The sequence below is a fragment of the Pantherophis guttatus genome, chromosome 3 (assembly GCF_059756535.1).
Source record: "Pantherophis guttatus breed Tessera chromosome 3, ASM5975653v1, whole genome shotgun sequence".
Taxonomy (NCBI): Eukaryota; Metazoa; Chordata; class Lepidosauria; order Squamata; family Colubridae; genus Pantherophis; species Pantherophis guttatus.
Window position 1 is genome coordinate 166,283,539 of NC_142065.1, and position 24,318 is coordinate 166,307,856.

Sequence of the window (24,318 nt, forward strand, 5' to 3'; positions counted from 1 at the left end):
TTCACTTTGCAGTTAACATGCACATGAGATTAAGGTCCTGCCAATCTGTAGCAAAAATGGAAATTCCCTGCAAATTGCAGGAAAATGCACAGAATTGCAGTTTGTGGTTTATGAGCCGAGGTGGCAGTGGTTAGAGCGCAGTACTGCAGCTACTTCAGCTGACTGCTAGTTCAGCAGATCAGATCAAATCTCACCAGCTCAAGATTGACTCAGCCTTCCATCCTTCCGAGGTGGGTAAAATGAGGACCCAGATTGTTGGGGGCAATATGTTAATATGCAATATGCTAACTTTGTAAACCGCTTAGAGGGCTGTAAAGACTTTGAAACGGTATAGAAGTCTAACTAATAAATAAATAAACCAACAGACAGCTATTACTCTTAGGAGAACCTGTCTTAATAATGTTCATCTGCTTCCAATGCTTGGAAAGAAAAATGTAGCTTTTAGGTAGGGCAGAAGCTATTCAATCTTATCCCAAATCTTACAGCTCAGATGGTCTTTTGTGTAAGTATGCACGGGGCAGCTCTATAAAACCAACAATCTGGGTAGTTCTCTTATTTTTTTTCAGCCATTTTGGAAAACATCAGTAAAATTACCGTAATCTATTTTATTTTAAAGTTGCTGTCTACTTCCCCAAGCTGTTATGTTGCTTTTTCTATTCTACAGTATTTTCCTACTAGATAGGAAAGGTTAACTTGAAAAATGAATGATGCAGTACATCTTTCCCTTAAGATTTCAGCTAACATTTATTACAACACATATGATTTATTGGATAATTCCAAACTACATAAACCCTTTATATGCTCTGTGCATGATGCATATATAACAGTCTACTTCAGATTCAAGCTTCATACAAAACTGAACATTTTTTTAAAAAAAAAAAACTGTTTTTGACCTTTTGAGTGATATGAATACAAATAATGCTTAAACGCATTAACTCCAGGCCGAACAACAGTCGCAGAAAAAATTCATTAGACAGCCATTTCCATTTTAATGGTTGGGTGTGGATGATAGTCTTCTATTTCAAAATCATCTGCTCTGAAGTCATTGATGTTTTCAACTTTACGAAGAATTTTGAGCTTGGGGAAAGGTCTTGGTTGCCTCTGAAGCTGAAATTTAAATATATATATACATTACATGGTATAGAGTTCAATTAAGTGTTGAATTGATTGCTTATTGAAGATACTTCTTATTAGTAAATTATACAAGTTTTGATTTAAAACAGTAAATCTATTTTATAGGGTAACATTATACATAATTGTACCTGAAAATGTGCTGGTAGCAATTCAACAGCTGTAAAACTGCTACCCTGTTAAATTGTAAGCCACTGCATTTTGCAACAACTGAAGGTTCCAAGTGGTTTTCAAAGGTAGGCCCAAAGACAGCACATTGTAATAAAACAATCACAAAGTAATGGGACATAAATGGAGCCAAGCACTCCTTTCTGGCAGTAGCCATTAATCCAGGATACCCACGAAGCTAGAGGTCAGACAAGCTTCTTCCAAGGTAGCACAACCCTTTCCAGATATAGAAAAGATCACCAGAGAACCTAAAGATTTCTAGTTTTCAGTTTTATTGGGAATCAATTTTTGTTTATTTTGACCCACTCAAATCCTGAGAGCAGTACAGAAGACTCTGTCCAACCTAGGCTGGAGATAGAAAAATATTATCTATGTAATGATTAGGCTAAGATGTTATCTCCTTCGATTGCAGTGTTGCAATGAATTGTTGATAATGTCCAGCACTACTGACAGATTTAAGTTATACTTCATCCAGGTCCTGGTAGAAATGAGTATCCAATACACATAATGATTTTAATGATATTAAAACAACAATATGAGAGTAATGAACTGATATAATTACCTGTATTTTCAAGGGTTCAATATGGTTTAAATATATATGAGCATCTCCTAATGTATGTATAAATTCACCAGGCTATATAAAAAAAAGAGTATTATTTAATGATGAATTAAGAATAAACAGAAAAAGAAATATGCTGCTAGACAAGTTTTGTTTTCTGAACGTACTGTCATTTCCTATACACCAGTTTGTTTACTGATGCTGTTAAGCTCTCACTCTTCAGACTAGTATAAAGTGTTGCCAGAATTTACCTCTCCTATTGTCTGTCTGAAAATATTGCTAGAGTTCCACTCCTTGCCAAACTGTGTTCACCCTGAGATTTGTTTGTTTTTCCTTACTTCCTATGGAAATGGTTTAAAAGATAAGGATACCTTTAGGCCTGTAACATGGGCAATCATTGTAGTAAGAAGTGAGTAACTAGCTATGTTGAAAGGAACTCCCAGTCCCATGTCTCCAGAACGCTGATACAACTGACAAGAGAGTTCACCATTTAAAATGTAAAACTGGCAGAGAGCATGGCATGGAGGTAAAGCCATTGCAGAAAGATCTGAAAAGGGAAAAAAATAAATTTTAAAAATGTATTTAAAAAAATAAATTGCTTGTGCAATTATCCTGGATAGCTGTTTTCTAAGATAGTGATTTTTTTCCCTAACAAGAGTTATCATGGATAACTACAATCTTTAATGACTCAGCATTATATGTCATAATATACCTTTAGGATTCCAGGCACACATTATAATTCTTCTGTCATCTGGATTGTTTCTGATTGTATCAATTACTTGCTGTAGTTGGTCTACTCCTTGCCCTGTATAATCTACAAAAAAGTGAAGACAAGCTTATTTATAATACTTTTCAGTACAAGAACTAATCTCACTCTTAATAGTTGTTTATCTTATTTATTATGAGATTGTTCCACTAAAGACAACAATATTTAAGAATTGTAAATTCCTTCTGAAAATGTCTACTAAATAAACCCAGGAAGCATCAGTCATGGCCAATCAGCACAAATGTGTTTAGATAGTCTGGAAAACAGAATACAAAGTATATTTTTATGATGTCATCTGCTTAAAAGGGCAGACATGTAAGCCATTTAATAACTGGTGATAGTATAAATCCATTTTAATTCTAGGGGAAATTTGACCTATTAATTAAATTTCCTACTCCATATTGATCAAAGTACTTTATTAACAGTAGAAATAAACAGTAGTTTACTCTAGGTTAAATGAGACAGGACCAATAATATATGTATTATTTACATAACTACTGGCATGAAAATTAACTTTTACAAATTAATTACTCCCAATAACAAATTATTCAAATCTTGAAACAGAAATCTGCTTAATACATAATGTAACATAAAGACATTATTTTATAATTATTATAGAGTTGATTCTAAACAGATGTTTAAGACATAGAGGCATAAATAGGAAATACCTCTCAGCAACTCTTTAAAGCAGTTGTCTTTTCATGCCCCCATGTACTTTAATATAGGTCCTCATTTATGGCCATTTGTTTAGCGACCATTACCAAGTTACTAAAAAAATACCTTTACAGCCTACATATGACCTTTATAGCATCAGTATGTGTTGTCCTGTCTGACTTGAACTTACTCTCCACCACCCTTGCAAAGCATATTAATTGGAGACAAAAGGTTTGCAAGAAAGTAAGCTATTTGTGTAGCAACCCACAGGCTCCAAGTCCACTGCTCGCAATCATATTGCTTTTGATGTATACAAGACAGTAAGCAGCCACTCAAGCATTCCAAGGAGCAGGAATGGTTAGGAGGCAAACAAAAGCCAAAAGTGTGAAACTGAACAGTCTTGTCTTTTTTCAGCCAAAAAACAGTCATGGTCATGTGATTTTCCACTTAGCAACTGCTTCATTTAGTGGTAGTTGCCAGACCCATTAGGGTAGTTAAATGAAGATAACCTGTACATTTTTGGAATCAAGCCAGTTTTAACAATTACATCCTTAGTATCCTAAAGTATATTTTTATGGATACTTGAAAATGAAAGCAAATATTCAGCCATGTTTACCTGTATTCATATCTTTGTACTCAGCTCCAAAATGTCGCCATTGGAAGCCATAAACAGGACCGAGATCTCCTTCCTCTCTAGAAAAAAATCCTTGTTTGTCTAAGAATTGCCGAGAACCATTGGCATCCCAAATCTTAACTCCCTTAGCAGAAAGCTCTTTTGCATTCGTAGAACCCTGTGGGTAATGAGAAAGAAATCATTTATCAGCATTCAGCATAAACTCTTTAGATTTCTTGTAATTTTTTTAAATTTGTAGGTCAATATCAAGCTCTAATACTTCCAAACACTTGGAGAAGAAAACATCTCCCAACATTAAGTGCTGTCTGTGACAATTCAGTAAAGCAGTAAATATTCAGAGTACCAGATTCAGTACTCAGCAATATATAATATTGCTTTATATATATGCTCCATCTTTGCAAGTCCTTATGTTTATATAAACAAGAAGCACTTCAGTGATTGTGAAGCTACTGCTTTTCCTTGACAGATCAATTTTATATTGTTCTTATTCTACACAGTTTATTAAATTTAATCAAAATACAATTTTGCTTGTTAATTACTTTGTATGCATTATATTTTCCAATTCTCTTATTCTACAATTTTAAGAATATTTTGTTAAAAATAACAAATACGATTTTAATATTCTAGGGAAAAAATTAAAACTGATATGAAATAAAAATAGGAAAATCTTTTCGGTATCATACATTATATTCATAATATTTAGCAAGATTCAATATATTGCATTACTTTGTTCAGTAATTTTTATTTTTAAAATTTTTAATATTACTAGAATGCATTAATAGGCAATAGATTTTAACCAGACTAACCCTGAAGTTGTTTCAGGCTCTATTTTTCACAAGGCAGAGGGAAAATTAGAAAAATTAATCCAGTGAGATCTTCAAAGAACAATAAATAGCATTTAAGGTATATTCCTCTTAGGATTCTTTTAAGTCTCCACCCTGATTAATTATTTTATTTACTGCTAGATGAGCAAAATGAATAGTTCTGTTGTGTGCCAGCATTCAAACTCACAAACTTCTTGCATGGAGGCATATTCTATGGGCTCTATGCAAGAAGCAACCATTTGAGCACATGTGGGCAATCTCTTGTCTTCTCCTTATCCATAGAAGTTCCAAGGAACTGGTCTAATCATAGGTTCCTTGGTTCTCTGCTTTAGTTGTTGACTCCGCTTTCAAAAAACTGTCTTCAGTTCACCATATCTGGAAGTCTGAAGTATGTTTCTTTTTTAGAAGTGAGACATGCATGTACCGGTATCATATTTTAAAGAATTAACTTGGTAGAGAACATGATACTTATCTGTCACTTCTATCCAATCAAGACTGATGTATTCTTTTCAGGTTTGGTTTTGCTTCTGTTTCTTGTTTGTTCCACCTATTCTGAAGATTAGCTTTATTCTTGGTGATCTCCATTGATTTGTATTATTGTTATATTAATTTTAACATATTCCTATTTGTTAGCCTCATCAATAATTTTAGATATCTGTACTGCTATATAGTGGGAGGGTTTTTTGTCTAAAGGCTATAACAGATTTGTTATTGATAATGTTGAATAATTATCTCCACGTTTGTACCATCACTTTTGTGGTTTATAGGCTGATACATCTCGCCAAGGACTCTTCTATCCACAGATCTCTGTAGGCTTCCAGTAGAAGACTTAACATGCCTCATCTGTATCCTATATGAATAATTTATGGCTGAATTAATATTGCATTAATATTTGCATTTATAATAAACCTCAATTTCTATTTATTTCATGGGTCTAATCAAACCATTGACTGAAACCATTACTATGTACTTTACCTTGATAAACCAAAGTAGTTCTTCAAGTACTCCTTTCCAGAATACTCTTTTAGTTGTTAACAATGGAAAATCATCTGAAAGTGAAAAAAATGAGATATTGGGCTATATGCTAATTGAACATTTTCTAAAATTAATTGGTTCATAATTTGGAGCCATTAAACATAATTCAGATAAATATTTAATCAGGTCATCATATTGGAATACTAACATATAGTATTCAGACTTTTATTTTTTTATCCAAGGACAAGTGCTTCCAGATTTGCAAGATTCTGTCCCGTAGCCTTACAATAAAGTACTATCTTGTCTGCACTACCTCAAAAAGCTGACTGTCATAGAAGCTGGAACCCATGGGTACCGAGTGACCTTAAACACTCTCAGCCCAGACTATCTTACAGGGTTGCTGCTGTGAAGAAACTACAGGTAGTCCTTGATTTACAACAGTTCATTTAGTGAATGTTCGAAGATACGACACTGAAAGTGATTTATGATCATTTCCCTGGGATCCCTTTTTGTGACCTTTTGACAAGAAACGTCAATGGGGAAGCCAAATTCAATTAACGGTGTTACTGACTCAACAACTGCAGGGATTCACTTAAATGTGGCAAAATTTACTTATGTAACTGCCTTGCTTAACAACATAAATTTTGGGCTCAATTGTGGTCATAAGTCGAGGACTACCTTTATAAGAAGCACTTCCTTAAACCGTATCCTCTGCCAAAAGAAAAGGTGGGCTATAATCTGATAAATATATAACTGAATAAATTTTTTTGGGGTGCCACTTGGGGGAAATCACTGCTCTTTCTCCATCGTTCCTGTTTTGAGAAAAATTCATGCTTGAGACAAGTTCTATGTTAGTGACACATAAGTGCTCCTAAGCAAAAGAATTTCGGACCTAATAGATTTGCGCCAAATTAGGCAGAAGCTAAGCAAGGAGCTATGAACTGAAGATATGGGAATCAGGACATTGAGCTGGTCTAGGTCTCGAAATCTTCTGCTGTCTCCTCCAGCTTCCCCACGACCACTTCGGGTCTGGTGGTCTCTGTTTCTTTCTTGCTCACAGATTATAAAAAGCACAGTATTGTAAAAGCACAGTATAAAAAGAACAGTATTGTTGTTTTGTTAGATTACCATCCCAGGCGAATTCGGTGCCCTTTAAAGCAGGGGTCTCCAACCTTGGCAACTTTTAAGACTTGTGGACTTCAACTCCCAGAATTCCTCAGCCAGCAAACCTGGCTGAGGAATTCTGGGAGTTGAAGTCCACAAGTCTTAAAAGTTGCCAAGGTTGGAGACCCCTGCTTTAAAGCCCCCGAGAAGGGACTTGACGATTTCACCGTTTTTGAGACCGAGAGGCTCCAAGACCAGCGCCAAGGCTGCACAACCGGCAGCGGTTTCCCGACCACCCCCGAATTCCTGAAAAGAAAGCCACGGAGCCGGAGGAGAGGATGGAGTGGGCTGAACTTCACCTCGGAGGTTGTACCGCGCCTGCATCCCGAAGATGGACAGCGTCCCTGTCCCGGTCCGATCTTCCTTTTTGTGTCCGAAGTTCAGGATCTGCTCGACCTGCTGGAGATACTGGAGCTCTCCGTGACATGGGGAAGAGCCGGAGGCGGCGAGGGGTTTTTCCTGGGGGAGCGCGGGGGTCCCCTGCACGTCGAGCTCGGCCGGCATTTCGAATTAGCGGAACGAAACGGGCTTTTCTTGGCGGGACCGAAATTCTATCGTTAGATTTGGCGCGTTCCCCGCCCATCTTCCGATAAGCCAATCGGAGGAAACCAAGGAGTGTGTTTGCCCCGAACCTGGATTGTTATTGGCTGACTCTCCCGTTCCTCCAGGTTCCAGTTCCACCTACTGTTGTGAGTAGGGTTTGAATGCCACGTGCTTCCTCTCCATTCCTATTTTAGAGGAATAGGAGGAGGAGGAAGTATGAGAAAAGGGCTTAGACCGACGCAAGCGCCTTGCTTGCTGTTTTTTTTGGGGGGGGGGGTTGTTTTTTTTTTTTTTTACAAATCAAGCTAACAAATATGGCGAAATATTGTTTTCCAGAATATCCCAATCGACTCAAGTTGATGATTGCATTTTCAAGCTATAAAATTTATGGCAGCTGCTTGCTTTTCGGCTATATTAATTCTCAACCCATTCTAAAGCGGGTTGTACTTTTACAAATCTAGAACGTAAAGGTGTGGAACGTAAAGGTGTGAATCTGCTTGTTGCAAACCACAAACTTCATGTTACCTCTTCACAACACATAGATTAAGCTCGATTCTAATGTCGTTTAAAAGCTAACTCGTTGTTCAGACCAAAGCATTAGTTTTAGTCTATTTTAAAAAAATAGCAGGGCCACCTACAATCTAATTTTAATTGCTCTTAGGGAAGCAGTACAATACGCATGAAATTGATCTTCTGACTATCACCATTGTATTTTTTTGTCATTAAGGTGCTTTTCACATGATCTAGAAGTGTACAGTAATAGTACAGTAATAGAAGCTGGTGTCATATTGCTACTTAACTATTACTTTGTCCTTTTTTTGTTACATTTTCCATCTTTGGGGGGGGTGCTATGTTGATTAAGTTCTCTTAAGTCATTCACTATCCCCTCACTGCCATTTATGGGGCTGTACTCCTACATAAATAATACTGGTTGCATTCCAAAATAATGAGAAATTTCTATTATAGAAATTATGTTCATAAAAAAGGTAGTAAGGAACATCCCAAAAAATACAGACCTGTCAGCTTCCTAGATATAGTAGCCAAGATGTATGCTAAAAACCAATTGGTTAGAGGACTATGTTGAGAGGAATTTATTAACAGAAGAACAGTCATTTAGATCTGGGCGATCCATCATACACAATTGTTTCACTAGATATCATTGTAAAATGAAATGTATAGCCAAAAATAACCGTCTATGTCCTATATAAGGTTTCATGCAGCATTTGGCTCCGTAAATAAAAATATATTGCAGAAAAATCTAGTCAAGCTAAACATGAGAGCCAGAATTATAACTAAAGAAGCTTCTTGGATGAGAAGCTAAACATTTTCAAAGAACTAATTAAAAAAAAGAAGTCAAGATGCCTTTTGGAAAAAGCACTTTTGGGATAACCATGACCTGGATGATTATACTTGTAGCACAGTACATATCGAAGCCAATAAATTCTTTTACACAGAAAATAACCACTTCTTAACTGTCAGGGAAGCATGTATTATATATTCAAATGTTCTTTCATTAAGTAAGTGCTTTCTCAGAATTTCTCCACTCCTCAGATACTTAAAGATCTTTACGTAATTTATTAACATCCTTTTATATGCAGGATATATTTTTGATGGCACGTGCTGAAGTAAGCCTGAAAATAAATAAGAATAAGAGTTGGAAGGGACTTTGGAGGTCTTCTAGTTCAACTTCCTGCTCAAGCCAAAAACCCTATACCAGGGCTGTCAAGCTCACGGCCCATAGGCCAGATGCATCATTTGCTGGCCACGCCCACCCCCGGTTTAGCAAAGGGGGAAAAAGTCACGCTACGTCACATGACAATGCCATGACGACGCAAGTTTGATACCCCTGCGCTATACCATTCCTGGAAAATGGCTCTCCAATCCCTTCTTAAAAACCTTCCATGATGGAGCATCCACAACATCTGGAGGCAATTACATATTAATTAATTCTTACTGACAGGAAAATTCTCTTTAGTTGGCTCTCTCCTTGATAAGTTTCCATCCACTATTTATTGTCCTGTCCTCAGGTGCTCTGGAGAATAAGTTGATCCCTTTTCTCTGTGACAGCCCTCAACTATTGGAAGACTGCTATCATGTCACCCCTAGTCCTTCGTTAGACTAGAGATACCTAGGTCCTACAACAGTTTTTTATATGTTTAATGTCCAGCCCCCTAATCACCTTTATTGCTGTTCTCTGCAGAAACTATGTACTGTATCTAACCCTTTAATTATAATTATGTAATAAAGCTAAGTCCAAAGTGGTATTTGGCAAGAGCTTCATCATATAAAACTGATACTTGAATGGGAATCCCGTAGAACAAGTTAACTCTTTTCCATATTTAGGGGAGGTTTTTACTGACAAAAGTCTATGAACAAGCCACTTCAAAGGAAGTTCTGCAAAAGTGGCAGCCCATTCAAAGATTTTTATTAATTGTAACTTTCCAGATTATAAAAAGACTAGAAATAGTAATAAAGTTTTCCATTTCTGTAATAAGGTGAAGTTAATAGATTCAGAATCACAATTTTTAATAGCTTATAGTCCAATTATGCAAATTAATATATAAAATGGAAATTTAGTGTTTTCTAATTAAAAAATATTGTAATATGTTTTCTCCTAAAATTAAGACATACTTTTAAAGTCTCTTTCTATAGGGAGCTCAATGAACTAATTTTTAAAGATTCTACCAATGCATAGTATATATAACAACTATATCAGTACAAAATACCACATATAACATGTATTTATAAATATATACAGTATATAACCATATAACTTGTATTACATTTGGGAACTGAAATTATTACTAATAAAATACACTTGTTATTAAACTCAGTGGCAAAAATAGGTTGCCAGAAAATCATATTTACCATTAATATTAATGGCTTCTCTTCAGGTTAAGAGAAGAGTAGGCTGCTGTTCTAATTCTTATCAACATCACAGATTTTGTCATGAGCTATTTATCTAATCATATTAATGGATTTTTGCTTATTAAACTCTAATGTCTTTTTCTCTGTGGAATCTCAGCCTCTTGCCTTATATATGCATCAAAAAATAAACACAAGGGGGTGCATTAGACGTGACTGTTGAAAAAAGAATAGACTACTTTCTTGCTGCGTGCTAGACTTATCGATGTTCATTTGTTATATTTAAAACTAAAAATAAATCCAAAATATTGTCGTAAAGCATTCCTTGAAAATTCAATTCATATATGTTTAAAGTTGTTGTTGGTGTTTAGTATAAAAGTAAAAATTTAGGTAAGGCTATGAGCAGAATCAGTTACAGATAGAATTGTTAGATCTGTTCCCGTTATATAGCTGTTGTTTGAAAGCTGGCCTCTCTAACAAAAACATACCAAGAGTGTTTTATCAGCATATTTAGAGGCATGTATGGCAGGTGTCTGCAACCATTTATAGGGTCAAAAAATAGCAGGAGGGACAAAAACAAAAAGTGAATTTCATTTCATTTACATTCTTTCTTTTTCTTTTACCTTTGAAATCTCTGGGATGAACCACAAATCTTATAGGGCTGCATATACTTCTCAACAAAAAGAGCTGTGGGTAGATCTGAAGCTTTTCCTGGTGGTTTTCATTGCTGCAGTTCTCAGCAAATGGCCTTTGTAATTGGATAAGTTGTGCCTGTCAATACTACCAAAAAAATACAGTATATACTTCCATGGATCGACTTCTTATATGTGTGTGAAAGATAGAAGGCAATTTTTAATCTTAAACAAGTTATCTCTTAACACATATTCAAGTATTTATTCTAATTTTATTCTCACAATAGGAAAATGTAATGATTGATGGTGAACAACAGGGTACTGATAGTTGTTTAATGAAAAAAATATATATATAAATAAATGCCATTCTAATGTAGGAATCAGGAAGTGACTATATAGTGAAGTTATTGGATATGGTTTAATAAACTTAAATTCAATAACATAAATTCATAGGTTCCTTTGGGTAAAGGGGAGGGGATCTCCAAATTTTCTTTCTTTCACAGGAAAAGTGTGGAACTTGGACAGTGGAATCTGTTGCCAGAACCCCAAAAATCTCCCTTATGTCTCCCTAATATACACAATTTCACTTTTCTCAATGTGATGGTCTGGCATGTATTGGCCTATAATGTCCCTTATTTATAACCACTGAGCCTTCCAGCTGAAGCTCTTGGAAGTTGTAAATTGACCTTAGAACTAATTCTGCATCAGTGTAGATTAGGGGTCCCCAACCCCCGGTCCATGGACTGGCACCTGGCCGTGGCATGCCAGCCCATGCAAACAAGCAAAGATCCATCTGTGGGATGCAGGCAGCATATGAAACCATATTCCCTCTGGTCCGCGGAAAAATTTCTCTCCATGGAACTGGTCCCTAGTGCCCAAAAGTTTGGGGTCCACTGATGTAGATGACTGGATGGGAATTTTAATATTTAAAATCTTACAGCAATTTTGTACAGCTTCAGTTAGAATGGTAATTAATATGACTACAAGAAAATCAAACCACCATCTAAAATACATGTTCTATGAAAAGAACGCATAAAAAATTCTGAGCATATACAATGGATAATTTTTAGGAGATATGTGGAATCTAAATATTAAGGAGAGAAAGGAGATTCAGATGAGTGGGAGAATTCTCTTATTTATTTAACATAACCTGACTGTGACAAAATATCCCACATTTCAAGTCCAAAAACAACATGACATGTCGATTACAAAAATATGTAAGTTACTTTCCCATTGTTAAACAACAGAAATAAATAGCCAAGTCCCACATTTTTATAAAGTTTTTTCTAGTGTGTGATCATGTGAAATATTTCAAAGTATTTGAAACTTTCAATAATTGTACGTTGTCTCTAAACAAAGGACAGGCAAGAGTGATAGGGTGATATATATGACTGCTATGCTCTAAATTGCTTTAATGTGATAACTAGCACTTTGGACTAGACTCAACTAGGACAGGAATCTCAGAATGATTATTATTTTAGCATAATTATTCCATCAGGAATCTAGCTGATGCATTCTATACCAGCTGCAGTTTCCAGATTGCCTCAAAAATAGTCCTAAATAGATTATATTACAGTATTCCAACCAAAGGATAAGAGCATGAGTTACTATTCCCTGACCACTTTAAACTGAAGGCCATGGTTTCCTCCTGATGTTTAAATAGGAATTGAGAGTACAGGAGAATCTGCAAGTCATGCGCCAACTAATTCTAAGGAGAGCACAGTCCCAGCAATACAATTGCCACAACTGATTGCCTGAATATCTAGGATTTAATCCTGGTAGAATTTAATCTGATCCTCAGAGTCTCAGAGAAACAGGCAGTTCAGTATTTCATGTTTTTCATACCATTTACAACTAACTCCAGGGTAGCAGTGCCTAGGAGCATATTGCATCAGCATTTTTCCTCCAAAAAGCTGAAGTTATTCTGAACAGTGCCACCAGGCAGGAATCTGAAGATGGATATCCAACATTTCATCATTTTTATCATCATTATGTGGTCTGAAACATGAGCTTTTACCACTGATCAGTCATGTGCTGTTTTTAGCCACCCTTACTCTAGACATCTTTTTCAACTCTGAACTGCATATATTCTCTTCTATATAATGGAGCTTTCTGCCAATTTTTTTTAAAAAAAATTTTTTTGCTTTAATTTATATGCCGCCCTTCTCCAGAGACTCAGGGCAGCTTATAATGCGTTAAGCAATAGCCTTCATACTTTTGTATATTTATACAAAGTCAGCTTATTGCCCCCACAATCTGGGTCCTCATTTCACCTACCTTTGAAAGGATGGAAGGCTAAGTCAACCTTGAGCCTGGTGAGATTTGAACTTGCAGTAATTGCAAGCAGCAGATGTTAATCTGTTAATAACAGTGCTTTAGTCCACTGTACTACAGGCTCATTATTAAATTATCAGGATATGCCCCAAATGTCCTCTGAAAATCCTCTGCAACTACTAGGCACCTAGAAGTCTAAGAATTGCAGCCCTTGGAGAATTCTAGGGCTGCCAAGAACTGAAGTTTGATAAGAAAGTGATCTGGATTAGGCAAAGGGCAGATATTCATATCTTCCAGTCTCAGATGATCCATCCCAAACTAAAGACCAGATCAAGTATGTGCCTTTCTATTGACTGTGCATGGAGGTTGAAATCGCCCAAGACTAGAGGGCTTTGGAATCAGATTCAGGATTATGTACAAAATCACTGCTGAGCTAGTCGGTGGTTGGTGCACCAGCACTTCACATCTTGTCAGTGCAGCCTTCATACAAAAACAGCAATAACTGATCACTGCCAGAGCTATGTTCCCTTTAACCTTAACTATCTCAGAAATAATAACAGCAACCTCTCTTTGGCCTTGGCATCACAGCTACGTTAGGACTTGAAACCCATCCAGGCCAATTTCTGATACATCTACATTGTTATTGAAGGAGAAAAATAACTAATGCCAGCAGCAGGAATCTGAAGATGCATTAAGCCTGGAAAATAGCTAACATTTCCCATTCTTCAAACAAAATGGTTTTAGATATACTTCAGTATTTGGCAAAATGCTTGAAAATAGAAATACAATTGTATATATTTGTATAAAATATTTGTATATTTTTGTATAAAAATGTGAAATATTTTTATATTTCAAATAGGGGCTAAGAGGACTGAAACTGCAAACTCAAGAGCTAATTACTGGAAAAGAAGACATCAACCACTGACAATTATAGTACTCACTTGCTGACTAAACAAGGTAAAGTTAAGGTAAAGGTTCCCCTCGCACATACGTGCTAGTCGTTCCTGACTCTAGTGGGCGGTGCTCATCTCCATTTCTAAGCCGAAGAGCCAGCGCTGTCTGATGACAATTCCATGGTCATGTGGCCGGCATGACTAAACGCCAAAGGCGCATGGAACGCTGTTACCTTCCCATCAAGATGTCCCTATTTTTCTACTTGCATTTTTACATGCTTTCGAAATGCTAGATTGGGAGAAACTGGGAAAACTAACAGGAGCTCAGCCCATTATGCGGCACTAGGGATTTGAACCACCGAACTGCCGAACATTCTGATCGACAAGCTCAGCGTCTTACTACTGAGCCAAACCAAAAATTAAACATACAGGGATCCTGTAAATATGAGTTAAGGTGGTCTCTGTGGCTTTTTCTTGTAAACAGGATTGTTATATAAATCTTGTCTTGGTCCTCTCTTAGTGGGCAGAACTTTGTATTATGTGCTTTGAGCAGTTCAATCAACTTGGCTCAAGCAGATTGTGTGATCTCTACTCAACTGGGTTGAACGGTTTTCCTACCTATAACCAAGTCAATTTCAGTAATATGCACCAGATCTAGGCTTTTGCTTATCACCAAGAATGACACAAAATGGACTAAGAAATATAACATATTGAATGTGGGTAGCTAAAAGATAATTTTTTAAAATTCCAGATGAAACATAACTTATTCTAGTTTGTAATGCATTAAGAATGTATTTTTGAAAATGCATAGAAGATAACAAATCTTTAACTTGGAGTGGACTGGATAAATATTTGAACTGGACATTATTTGAAAACAAAAAGAGACTATATGGATTTTAAGTTTTAATTAAAAGTGATATAACTCAAAAGCTTTAACAATTCCTTAAATTGGCAATATGGAGTCTTGGATGTGTGAGGAATTAATTGAGATGTTCAAAAATATGCGTGAATCACTAAATAATAAAAAGTCAGGAATTTTGTTGGAATACACAGAACAGGAAATAGGAAAGAAGGTGGTAAAAGAGAGCATAAAAGAGGATCAAGAAAATAATATTGAAGAAAAAGGAATTGAATGCAAAAAGCAGTTAGATGATTTCAGTGGAATTTACAATGGCAAAAAAAGAGTGGATGGGGGGAATATCCCCCCCCCAAAAGAATCAATCAAAGAGTAAAGAGGGAAAGAGTGGAAAGAGATTAGGAGAAAGCTTGGGGAGAATTATTCGAATAATATATCTAAAGGTGAGAAAAAGGATTCAGAAGAAAAGATATAATAAATATAAAAAGAAAAAAAAAGAAAAAGAAATTAAGAGAATGGGATAAAAGGAGAAAATTATCAAGAAGTGGAATTTTGGAGAGACCAAGAGAAAATGGTTAAAGAAAGGAAGATTAGTAGAAAGGAGGAAGGGAAATAAGGTACATATTAGTAGACTTAAAGAAACTGTATTAATATTATTAATTGTGGATGGTCAACTAAGTTAAAGGGTTTAATGTAAGATTTGAATATGATGATGTATATTGCTTATAGTAAAACAGAATAGCAGATGAAATGTGAAATGGCAATTTGGTTTAATTTTGAAGACAATTTAAATTAAGAGATAAAGTTGAAATATTAAAAAGTGGGATGGGGATTTTGAGAAATACTGTATATTTTGTAATGGAGAAATAAGATAATGAATTGATGTTATTGTAAGAGATTAGGAATTAAGGGTGGATGGCGATACTGTTTATGTATTAAGAGGAAATTAAGATAAAGAAATATGGAAAAAGAATATTATGGCTGAAATTGGAAATATGTAAAATGGACTTTAAAAAAAGAACAATATGGTAGAAGCTGAAATAACAAGATGTGAAAAATGATTAATTTGAGATAAAGAATTATATAAAAGAGATGAATATGGAAAAAATGGGAAGATTGGAATAGATTATAAAGATTGATATATATAAGATGTATAAGATGTGACTCGGTCAACACTCTGATGGAAGAAAAACTCTAATAAAACTTGTTTACCATATAATTTTTCTAATTATATGCTCTTTTTAGATTTTACTCCATGATTGTATTATTTTGAGATTAATCATTTAGTGGAAAGAAACACATTTATTTTTTTTAAAAAAAACAGTAAATGTGGAGGTGACTTAGGCCAATAGGCAGGTCTGAGGCAGTACCTTTTACATTGCAGAGGCTATTTAGAAGCTAGCTGTTCATTTTCCCACTTACCAGCATATCCAGTCAGGCTCTTGTGCTATATTATTAATGCTCCCTTGGCTCCAGATTTAGAAAATGGGCTCTAGATTCAAATATGGATGGTGGTGCCAACCTCCATGCTTTTAATTTGGCTTTATATGAGGTATATAGCTCAGAGCAGTGTTTAGAGACAGCTACCCAACTATTAACCCTGCCATAATATTCCCATTACTAATTCTGCCCAATGTCATGTTAAAATTCAGAACAGATTGTGCTTTAGGAATGCGTTCCTTGTCCTCATGTGTTTCTAATAAAGGACAATTAGGAGGATGCTAGAAGAAAGGATGGCATGAATCTGAGTCTCACTTTCACTGGCTAGGATTCATTTCCCTATGCAATCTACCACTTTGCTTTGAGTCACATTGCCCTCAAAAGCAATTAAGCATAAGGCAGTACATATCATTTTACATATCAACTTAAATAGGAGTCACTATACCATTTCCACACTGGCCCTCTTAATGTATGAACTGATTTATAATAGGAGTCTTATATATCCTTCCTTACAACATTCTCATTCTAATTTCTTATATGAGCTAATTTGCTAGGAATGTTTTGGGTGTGGTGGATTTAGTCAAATTCCATGACTTTGGACTTGGAGACAACCTTCAAATCCCCAGCAGCTCTTATGAAGACCTTGGCAATACGTGCTAGTTAAGTCTTAGTTCATTTAGTCAGTACATAAGCAGCATTGGGTTCAAGACTTTTGAACTTCTCAATGGATTTTAAGGTGGCAATTAATCTCAGAAGATAATGGCACTCTTCTTTAACGGTCCTTCCTTCTTTACAGTCATATCATTATTTTATATTACTACAGTATACAGACTCTCCTCTTCCATTTAACAACCATAACAAACCTTATAATAGAGGCACAATTTTGATAATTTTGTCCTCAAATCTATTTTGGCAACATAATTACAAAAGTTTGATAGAACCTAATAATGTCAGCCACAACATCAAAGGTTCATTCACCTGTTCATTTTCCAATACTCATTCTTTCACCAATCCCTTTTTACAGATAGTACTCAACTTATGACCACAATTGAGCCCAGATTTTATGTTGAAATTTGTTAAGTGAGTTTTGCCCCATTTTACAACTTTTCTTGCCACATTTGTTAAGTGAATCACTGCAGTTGTTAAATTAGTAAGACCGTTGTTAAATGAATCTAGCTTCCCCATTGACTTTGCTTGTCAGAAGGTCACAAAAGATAATCATATAACCCCAGGACACTGCAACCCTCATAAATACCGTATCAACCAGTTGTCAAGCATCTGAATGTAAATCACATGACATGGGGATGCTGCAATGGTCATAAGTACGAAAAAATCATTTTTTTCAGTGTTGTTGTAACTTCAAATGGTCACTAAATGAACTATTGTAAATCGAGAACTACCTGTATATTCTAAAGGTGAATTTATATAGGACAAATGATTTTATTTCTATGTTCAATTAACCAACACAAAATTATGACAGAACAAGCAATGTCCAGAAATTAAACAAGTCAGCAAGCTCACAGAATAGTTGTGGCATTTATTTTAGTATCACAATGACTCTACCTCTTACTCTAGCCTTTGTTTTTATTGCAGAAGGATAGAATTTCATCCTTCATTGATATAAATGCCCTTTAGGCTAAAGAAAGTCTGTTTCAAGTCCTGTTGCAGGGATAAAATTAAAAGAAATCTCCAAATAGGGTTGCCTTGAGATACTGGAAAAAATGTTGGTTTTAAATCAAAATCAATCAAATTATGTTTAAAATGTGCAGAATCAAAGGAATAATCAAGAGGGTCTCTGAAAGTTGCTACCAAATTACATTTTGACATCAACGTAATATAACATACATACATACATACATACATACATACATACATACATACATACATACATACACACACACACACACACACACACACATACATATATATATATATATTATTTAATTCATTTTAATTTAATTTTAATTAAATACATTTAATTTTGGGCTGACATTGCTACTTCTTTTTCCTGTATCTATATATTTTTGGAAAGCAGCCTTCAGCATATAAAATGTTTATATGTGCATTGCTCTAGTTCTCCTATTACTGATTGCTTCCTTATTTATTTGTTTATTTATTTATAAATGCATATATCCAAAATGTAAACAATATTTATTATCTCTTTTATTAACATTTTTGCTATTATCTACATGGGGAATATTATACCGTAAATTAATTGCAAATGCATTTTTTCTCTTTTATCAAAGGCCAAATGTATCCCATATAATCAGGATATTGGGCCAAAATCTTTTTTGTATGTTTTCACTTTCAAGTCTGTATATATCACTGATTCACTATGAAAATTTGTTTACTTATTGAAATTAAGTATTTGTTGTTTTTTTTGCTGGAAACTTCTGATTTTTTAAAAGAAAAATCTCTTATATGTGTCAATTTATTATAGATAAAAGAAAGCTGTTATTTCAAAGTAGAATTCAAGAAGTCTGTTTAAGAAACAGACTTCTTGAATTCTACTTTGAAATAACAGCTTTCTTGTTGTTGTCTTAATGCTGTTGAGAATAAGAAAAAAATAATCAGATTGTATTTAAAACATCCAAAAACATAAAAAGCAAATCCCAATAAATATGAATTTGGTATATATCACTGTCCTGAAATATTTAAGGAATTCTCATTTCATGGAGTTAAACTATTTCTTTGCTATGCTGGTTTTGCTGACTTGTCCTTTTGACAGCCAGCAGTGTTTCTAATTGCAAATAAATAATCACAGACTTGACATGGAGCAATAATATTGCCACTTTTAGAAGACCTCCCCCCTTGCTTAAAAGTTATTGAAAAATTCCATTTGTGTTTGTGGAACATAGCAACTATGATCAGTTTAAAGTTAAGATTTGCATCATTTGATAGATTTTTTAAAAAAAATGTTTTAATAGCAAGTTTTATTGGGACATATTTAGCATTATAGATAATGTGCATATATATGTATCAATTTGTATTGTATATATGCAGAGGACTTCACAACACAGAACATAAATAAAAAAAATAAGGTAAACAGGATATTGCAGTTGCTTAATAGCTAAAATATGCCATCAAATAAGAATATGGATATTAATTACATAATTTAGGAATAGTAGTGGAGAATGGATGCTTACTCAGTAACAAAGTTACATGGGAGTATGCAATGTTTTATTTGGAAAAATTTACACATGGCTTATGTATATATCCTATTATCTTAGCCACAGAACGGAAACGGCATTGGTCGCGTTGGTGGATGATCTCTGGAGGCCTCGGGACAGAGGTTGTTCCTCTATCCTGGTCCTATTAGATCTCTCAGCGGCTTTTGATACCATCGACCATGGTATCATGCTGCACTGGTTGGAAGGGTTGGGGGTGGGAGGCACCGTATTACGGTGGTTCTCCTCCTTTCTCTCCGACCGGTCGCAGTCTGTGTTGACAGGGGGGCAGAGGTCGACCCCGAGGCCCCTTATATGTGGGGTGCCACAAGGATCGGTCCTCTCGCCCCTTTTGTTCAACATTTATGTGAAGCCGTTGGGCGAGATCATCCGTGGTTTCGGGGTGGAGTACCATCAGTACGCTGACGACACCCAGCTGTACATCTCCACCCCAGACCACCCCAACGATGCCCTTGAAGTGATGTCCCGGTGCCTGGAGGCCGTACGGATCTGGATGGGGAGAAACAGGCTCAGACTCAACCCATCCAAGACCGAGTGGCTGTGGTTTCCGACGTCTCGATATAGTCAGCTGGTGCCATCGCTGACTATTGGGGGCGAAGCATTGGCCCCCACGGAGAGGGCTCGCAACTTGGGTGTCCTCCTGGATTCACGGCTGTCTTTAGAAGAGCACTTGACGGCCGTGACCGGGAGGATTTTTCATCAGGTTCGCCTGATCCACCAGTTGCGTCCCTTTCTGGATCGGGACTCGTTACGCACGGTCACTCATGCCCTCGTCACCTCCCGTCTGGACTATTGTAACGCTCTCTACATGGGGCTCCCCTTGAGGAGCACTCGGAGGCTCCAACTGGCGCAGAGTGCGGCCGCGCGGGTGGTGATGGGAGCGACGTGGCGCTCCCATGTAACACCTCTCCTGCGCGAGCTGCACTGGCTCCCGGTGGTCTTCCGAGTGCGCTTCAAGGTTTTGGTCATCACCTTTAGAGCGCTCCATGGCTTAGGACCTGGTTATCTACGGGACCGCCTGCTACCACCAATAGCCTCCCACCGACCAGTACGCTCCCATAGAGAGGGGCTCCTCCGGGTGCCGTCGGCCAAACAATGTCGACTGGCGGCACCCAGGGGGAGAGCCTTCTCTGTGGGGGCACCTACTATCTGGAACGAGCTCCCCCCCGAGATACGGAGGATTCTGGATCTGCGTACCTTCCGTAGCACGCTTAAGACGTTCCTATTCCAGCAAGCCGGCCTGACCTAAACTTCTCCTCTTTTAAATGGGAATTTTAAATTTGGTTTTAAATTATTGGGGTTTTAAATATGGTTCAGCCAAATTTATTTAACTTGTTTTATTTCTATTTTAAATTTTGTATTTATATGTTTTATTTCATGGCTGTTCACCGCCCTGAGTCCTTCGGGAGTAGGGCGGTATACAAATTTAATAAAATGAAATGAAAAAATGAAACAGGGCATTCAGACTGCCTAATAAAAATTGCACAAACAATTAAAATCTGGTAAAAATAATTGAAACCTTTCTTACCTAGTGAAACTGCCTGAAGCATAAGATTTGGCTCCTTTCCAAAAAGTGATCTCAGTCCAAATTCCCAGGAAATCCCATAGTCTGGGATTAACACAAGGTCTACATGAAGCATCTAGAACAAAGAATACTACACATGTTGTGGAGTTAGCCATGTATACATGTATCACCTCTAATACTGGTGTCCTCAGATATTCCCATCAAATATAATTAAAGGATCACCTGTAACCTTAGGTCCATTCTTACCCAGCTGTGTATAAGATAGCAGTTGAAAATACTCTGCTTTGGAATAAATTCTAAACTTAGCATATTAAGAAAAAAATTAGGAATACTTAGAACAAACTCATCTTCAATTTTCTAATCAAGTGAAAAAATTTTCAACCAAGGATGATGGCTTTGGATGTACAAATTGCAAAAATCCTCTTCATTTTACTGCCTGCATAACTGGTCGGTGTTTGACTCTGATGTTTGTTTAGAAAGTTTGTGCAGTGAATTCCCAACATTCCAAAGCCTGCAGTTTCAGAACACCTGGAGGGCACCAGATTGAGAATGATTCCCACTCTTACTTGTGTTTTTAATATTGACTCTCATATGCACAATAATTTGGAATAACATAATAAAAACTGACAATGAAATCCTTCTTTCCTACCACACACTACAAAATTATTTAAGACATTTAAGAGTTCCTACATCAACTAACAAAGCTCTCCTTTAACGACAAAGGAATGTATAGTATTTGTAGATTTTTTTTTCTTCAAGTCAAATCCAATTATATTTACAAAAGGGAAGAAGACAATTATCTGGTGAAAAGGGTAGCCAAAAAGTTTATTATCTGTCAATGGAACTGCCAATTTCCTGTGAAATCACTGAATCCTATAAGTTTAAGTTTAAAATGTTGCTCCTGAAACCACTTTGTACAAAAAGTGAAAAGTTCAGGTTTGTTTGTTTGTTTATTTATTTATTTATTTATTTATTTATTTATTTATTTATTTATTTATTTATTTATTTATTTATAAATTTGTATACCGCCCTTCTCCCTAAGGACTCAGGGCAGTGAACAGCCAAGTAAAAACATAAACTACAAACATTAAAATACAATTAAAAAGATATATATAAATTTGGTCCCATGATTAAAAACAATAATAGACAATTAAAAACATTTTAAAAAGAGTTAGGCCAGCCCGGCTTGCTGGAAAAAGAAGGTTGATCAATGTATATTTTAGTATGTGATATTTTAGTATCACAAAATTTAATAGCTAAATAAATATATTATTGAAGTAAGTGACATACTTCATTCATGAAATCTATTGAATAAAAAAGATGTTGAGACTCTAGAAAAAGTGCAGAGAAGAGCAACCAGGATGATTAGGGGACTGAAGATTAAAACATATAAAGAATGGTTACATGAACTGGGCATAGCTAGTGTAGTAAAGAGAAGGACCAGGGGAGACATGATAGATGTCTTCCAATACTTGAGGGGCTGCCACAGAGATGAGGGGGTCAAGCTGTTTTCCAAAACACCTGAAGGCCAGACAAGGAATAATGGATGGAAACTGATCAAGGAGAGATTCAACCTAGAAATGACGAGGAACTTTCTGACAGTGAGAACAATCAACCAATGGAACAGCTTGCCTTTGGAAGTTGTGGGAGCTTCATCACTTGAGACTTTCAAGAAAAGATTGGATTGCCATTTGTCAGAAATGGTGTAGAGTCTCTGCTTGAGCGGGAGATTGGACTAGATGACCTATAAGATCCCTTCCAACTCTCTTAATCTGTCTGAAGGCTATTGAAAGCCAAAGAAAACCCCTTAGTAAATAACAGAAAATGAAATATATTGGTATACATTCTGGATTACTTTTTATTTCCTGTAGGGTCAAACAAAGAAAGTCAGATGTACTTGTGTTTCAGATTTCTTGGCTTTAATATTTTTAACAATGTCTTCAAAAACAAAGTATAACTTTTGATTTTATGGTGCTATTCAGACTTTTTATGGAACCCTTGAGATGTTATAGTTGTGATACAATTCCTGTTGAAATGATGTATGCAGAATTCATTGCACAGTCGTCATCATTCATTCCCAGCACCAGTTACTGAAGTGCCATTACAGGACTTTTCAGTCCAAAATTTGTTTTTAGGCAATATATTGTCTTCCTCTTGCCAATAATGTATCTATGGAGTTAGCTGCAGATATTTTTAAAGTGCAGGTCTAGAAAACATATAATGTTACTTCATGGTTCTTATAAATGCATTTTTATGAACCAAGGGAAATGCACTGCAGTAATTTCAAATTAACATTTTTAGCCAATCTTCTCAAAACAATGTTTCTATAGTTTATTGACAGAATGTCACAAGATGCAAACACTGCATAGGTGTCAGGAAGGGCATCCAGCCAGTAAATGCTCAGATCCATTCAGTTGCCCCAAATCCACACTGAATAAAGGGATTATAGAGTCATAAAAAAAAATTGACAGTGTCACAATTCTACATGCGCATTCTACATGTGCATTCTTGGCAAGCTACAATAGTTTATCCCACATGAAAAATTTAAAAACAATTGATATTTACAGTATATGGTAGATCTTTAGGTTTGAAGGAGGCATGCTATTTTGCAGTTCATCTTTGGACACCAAGCTAGTTCTGCAGTTGCAATCTGGAAGTACAGAATCTAGCACAATGGGGACACTGAAATCCATTGTTATACTGACTGGATATTATTCAGTTCATGGTTTTATATCAGGCACTTGCAATACCAAACACTTATAATAATTAACAAAATCACATATTTAACAACAAGTGCTATTACTAAATGTCCATCAAGTATAGCTAATATAAATGAAGATCCAAACAAGAATCTTGTTTCTTGTTTATATTTATAAAACTGATTTTTCAACTTTATTTTGAAAGCAGCCAAAGAAGATGAAGTTATCTCAAAGGGGAAGGAATTCCATTGTTGGTGCATAAGTAAGAAAATTGTAGCTGTAGTTATTTCTACCTGGACTTTGTTCTTCGGTGGCATTCAGAGTAGACTGTTAGTCCATAACCAGAATTCGCAGTTAGTTCTGTTTTACAGAAGCTTCCAGTAGGAAATAGTATTTATCGTGATGGTGCAGTGTTTAGAATGCAGTACTTCAGGCTACTTCTGCTGACTGCCAGGTGCCAGAAGTTTGGCAGTTCTATTCTCACTGGTTCAAGGTTGACTCAGCCTTCCATCCTTCCGAGGTCGGCAA

The 24,318-nt window shown here is 36.0% G+C and overlaps 1 protein-coding gene across 1 annotated transcript; it reads right to left on the reverse strand.

The window, feature by feature from the left end:
- Nucleotides 1–725: 725 nt before the first annotated feature.
- Nucleotides 726–7,584, reverse strand: TYMS (thymidylate synthetase). The gene is made up of 7 exons (XM_060682007.2): nt 7,175–7,584; nt 5,712–5,785; nt 3,895–4,069; nt 2,571–2,672; nt 2,230–2,405; nt 1,862–1,933; nt 726–1,107 (listed from the first exon to the last, which is right to left on the reverse strand). The coding sequence occupies exons 1-7, from the start codon at nt 7,377–7,379 to the stop codon at nt 970–972; spliced, it is 942 nt and encodes a 313-aa protein (XP_060537990.2). The 5' UTR covers nt 7,380–7,584; the 3' UTR covers nt 726–969.
- Between the last annotated feature and the right edge of the window lie 16,734 nt (nt 7,585–24,318).

Coding starts and splice junctions, on each gene's coding strand:
- TYMS (XM_060682007.2), bottom strand. CDS start 7,379: ATGCCGGCCGAGCTCGACGTGCAGGGGACCCCCGCGCTCCCCCAGGAA. Junction 5,786..7,174: donor GGCGCGGTACAACCTCCGAG/GTGAAGTTCAGC, acceptor TTTCACTTTCAG/ATGATTTTCCATTGTTAACA. Junction 1,108..1,861: donor TTGAACCCTTGAAAATACAG/GTAATTATATCA, acceptor TTTAAATTTCAG/CTTCAGAGGCAACCAAGACC.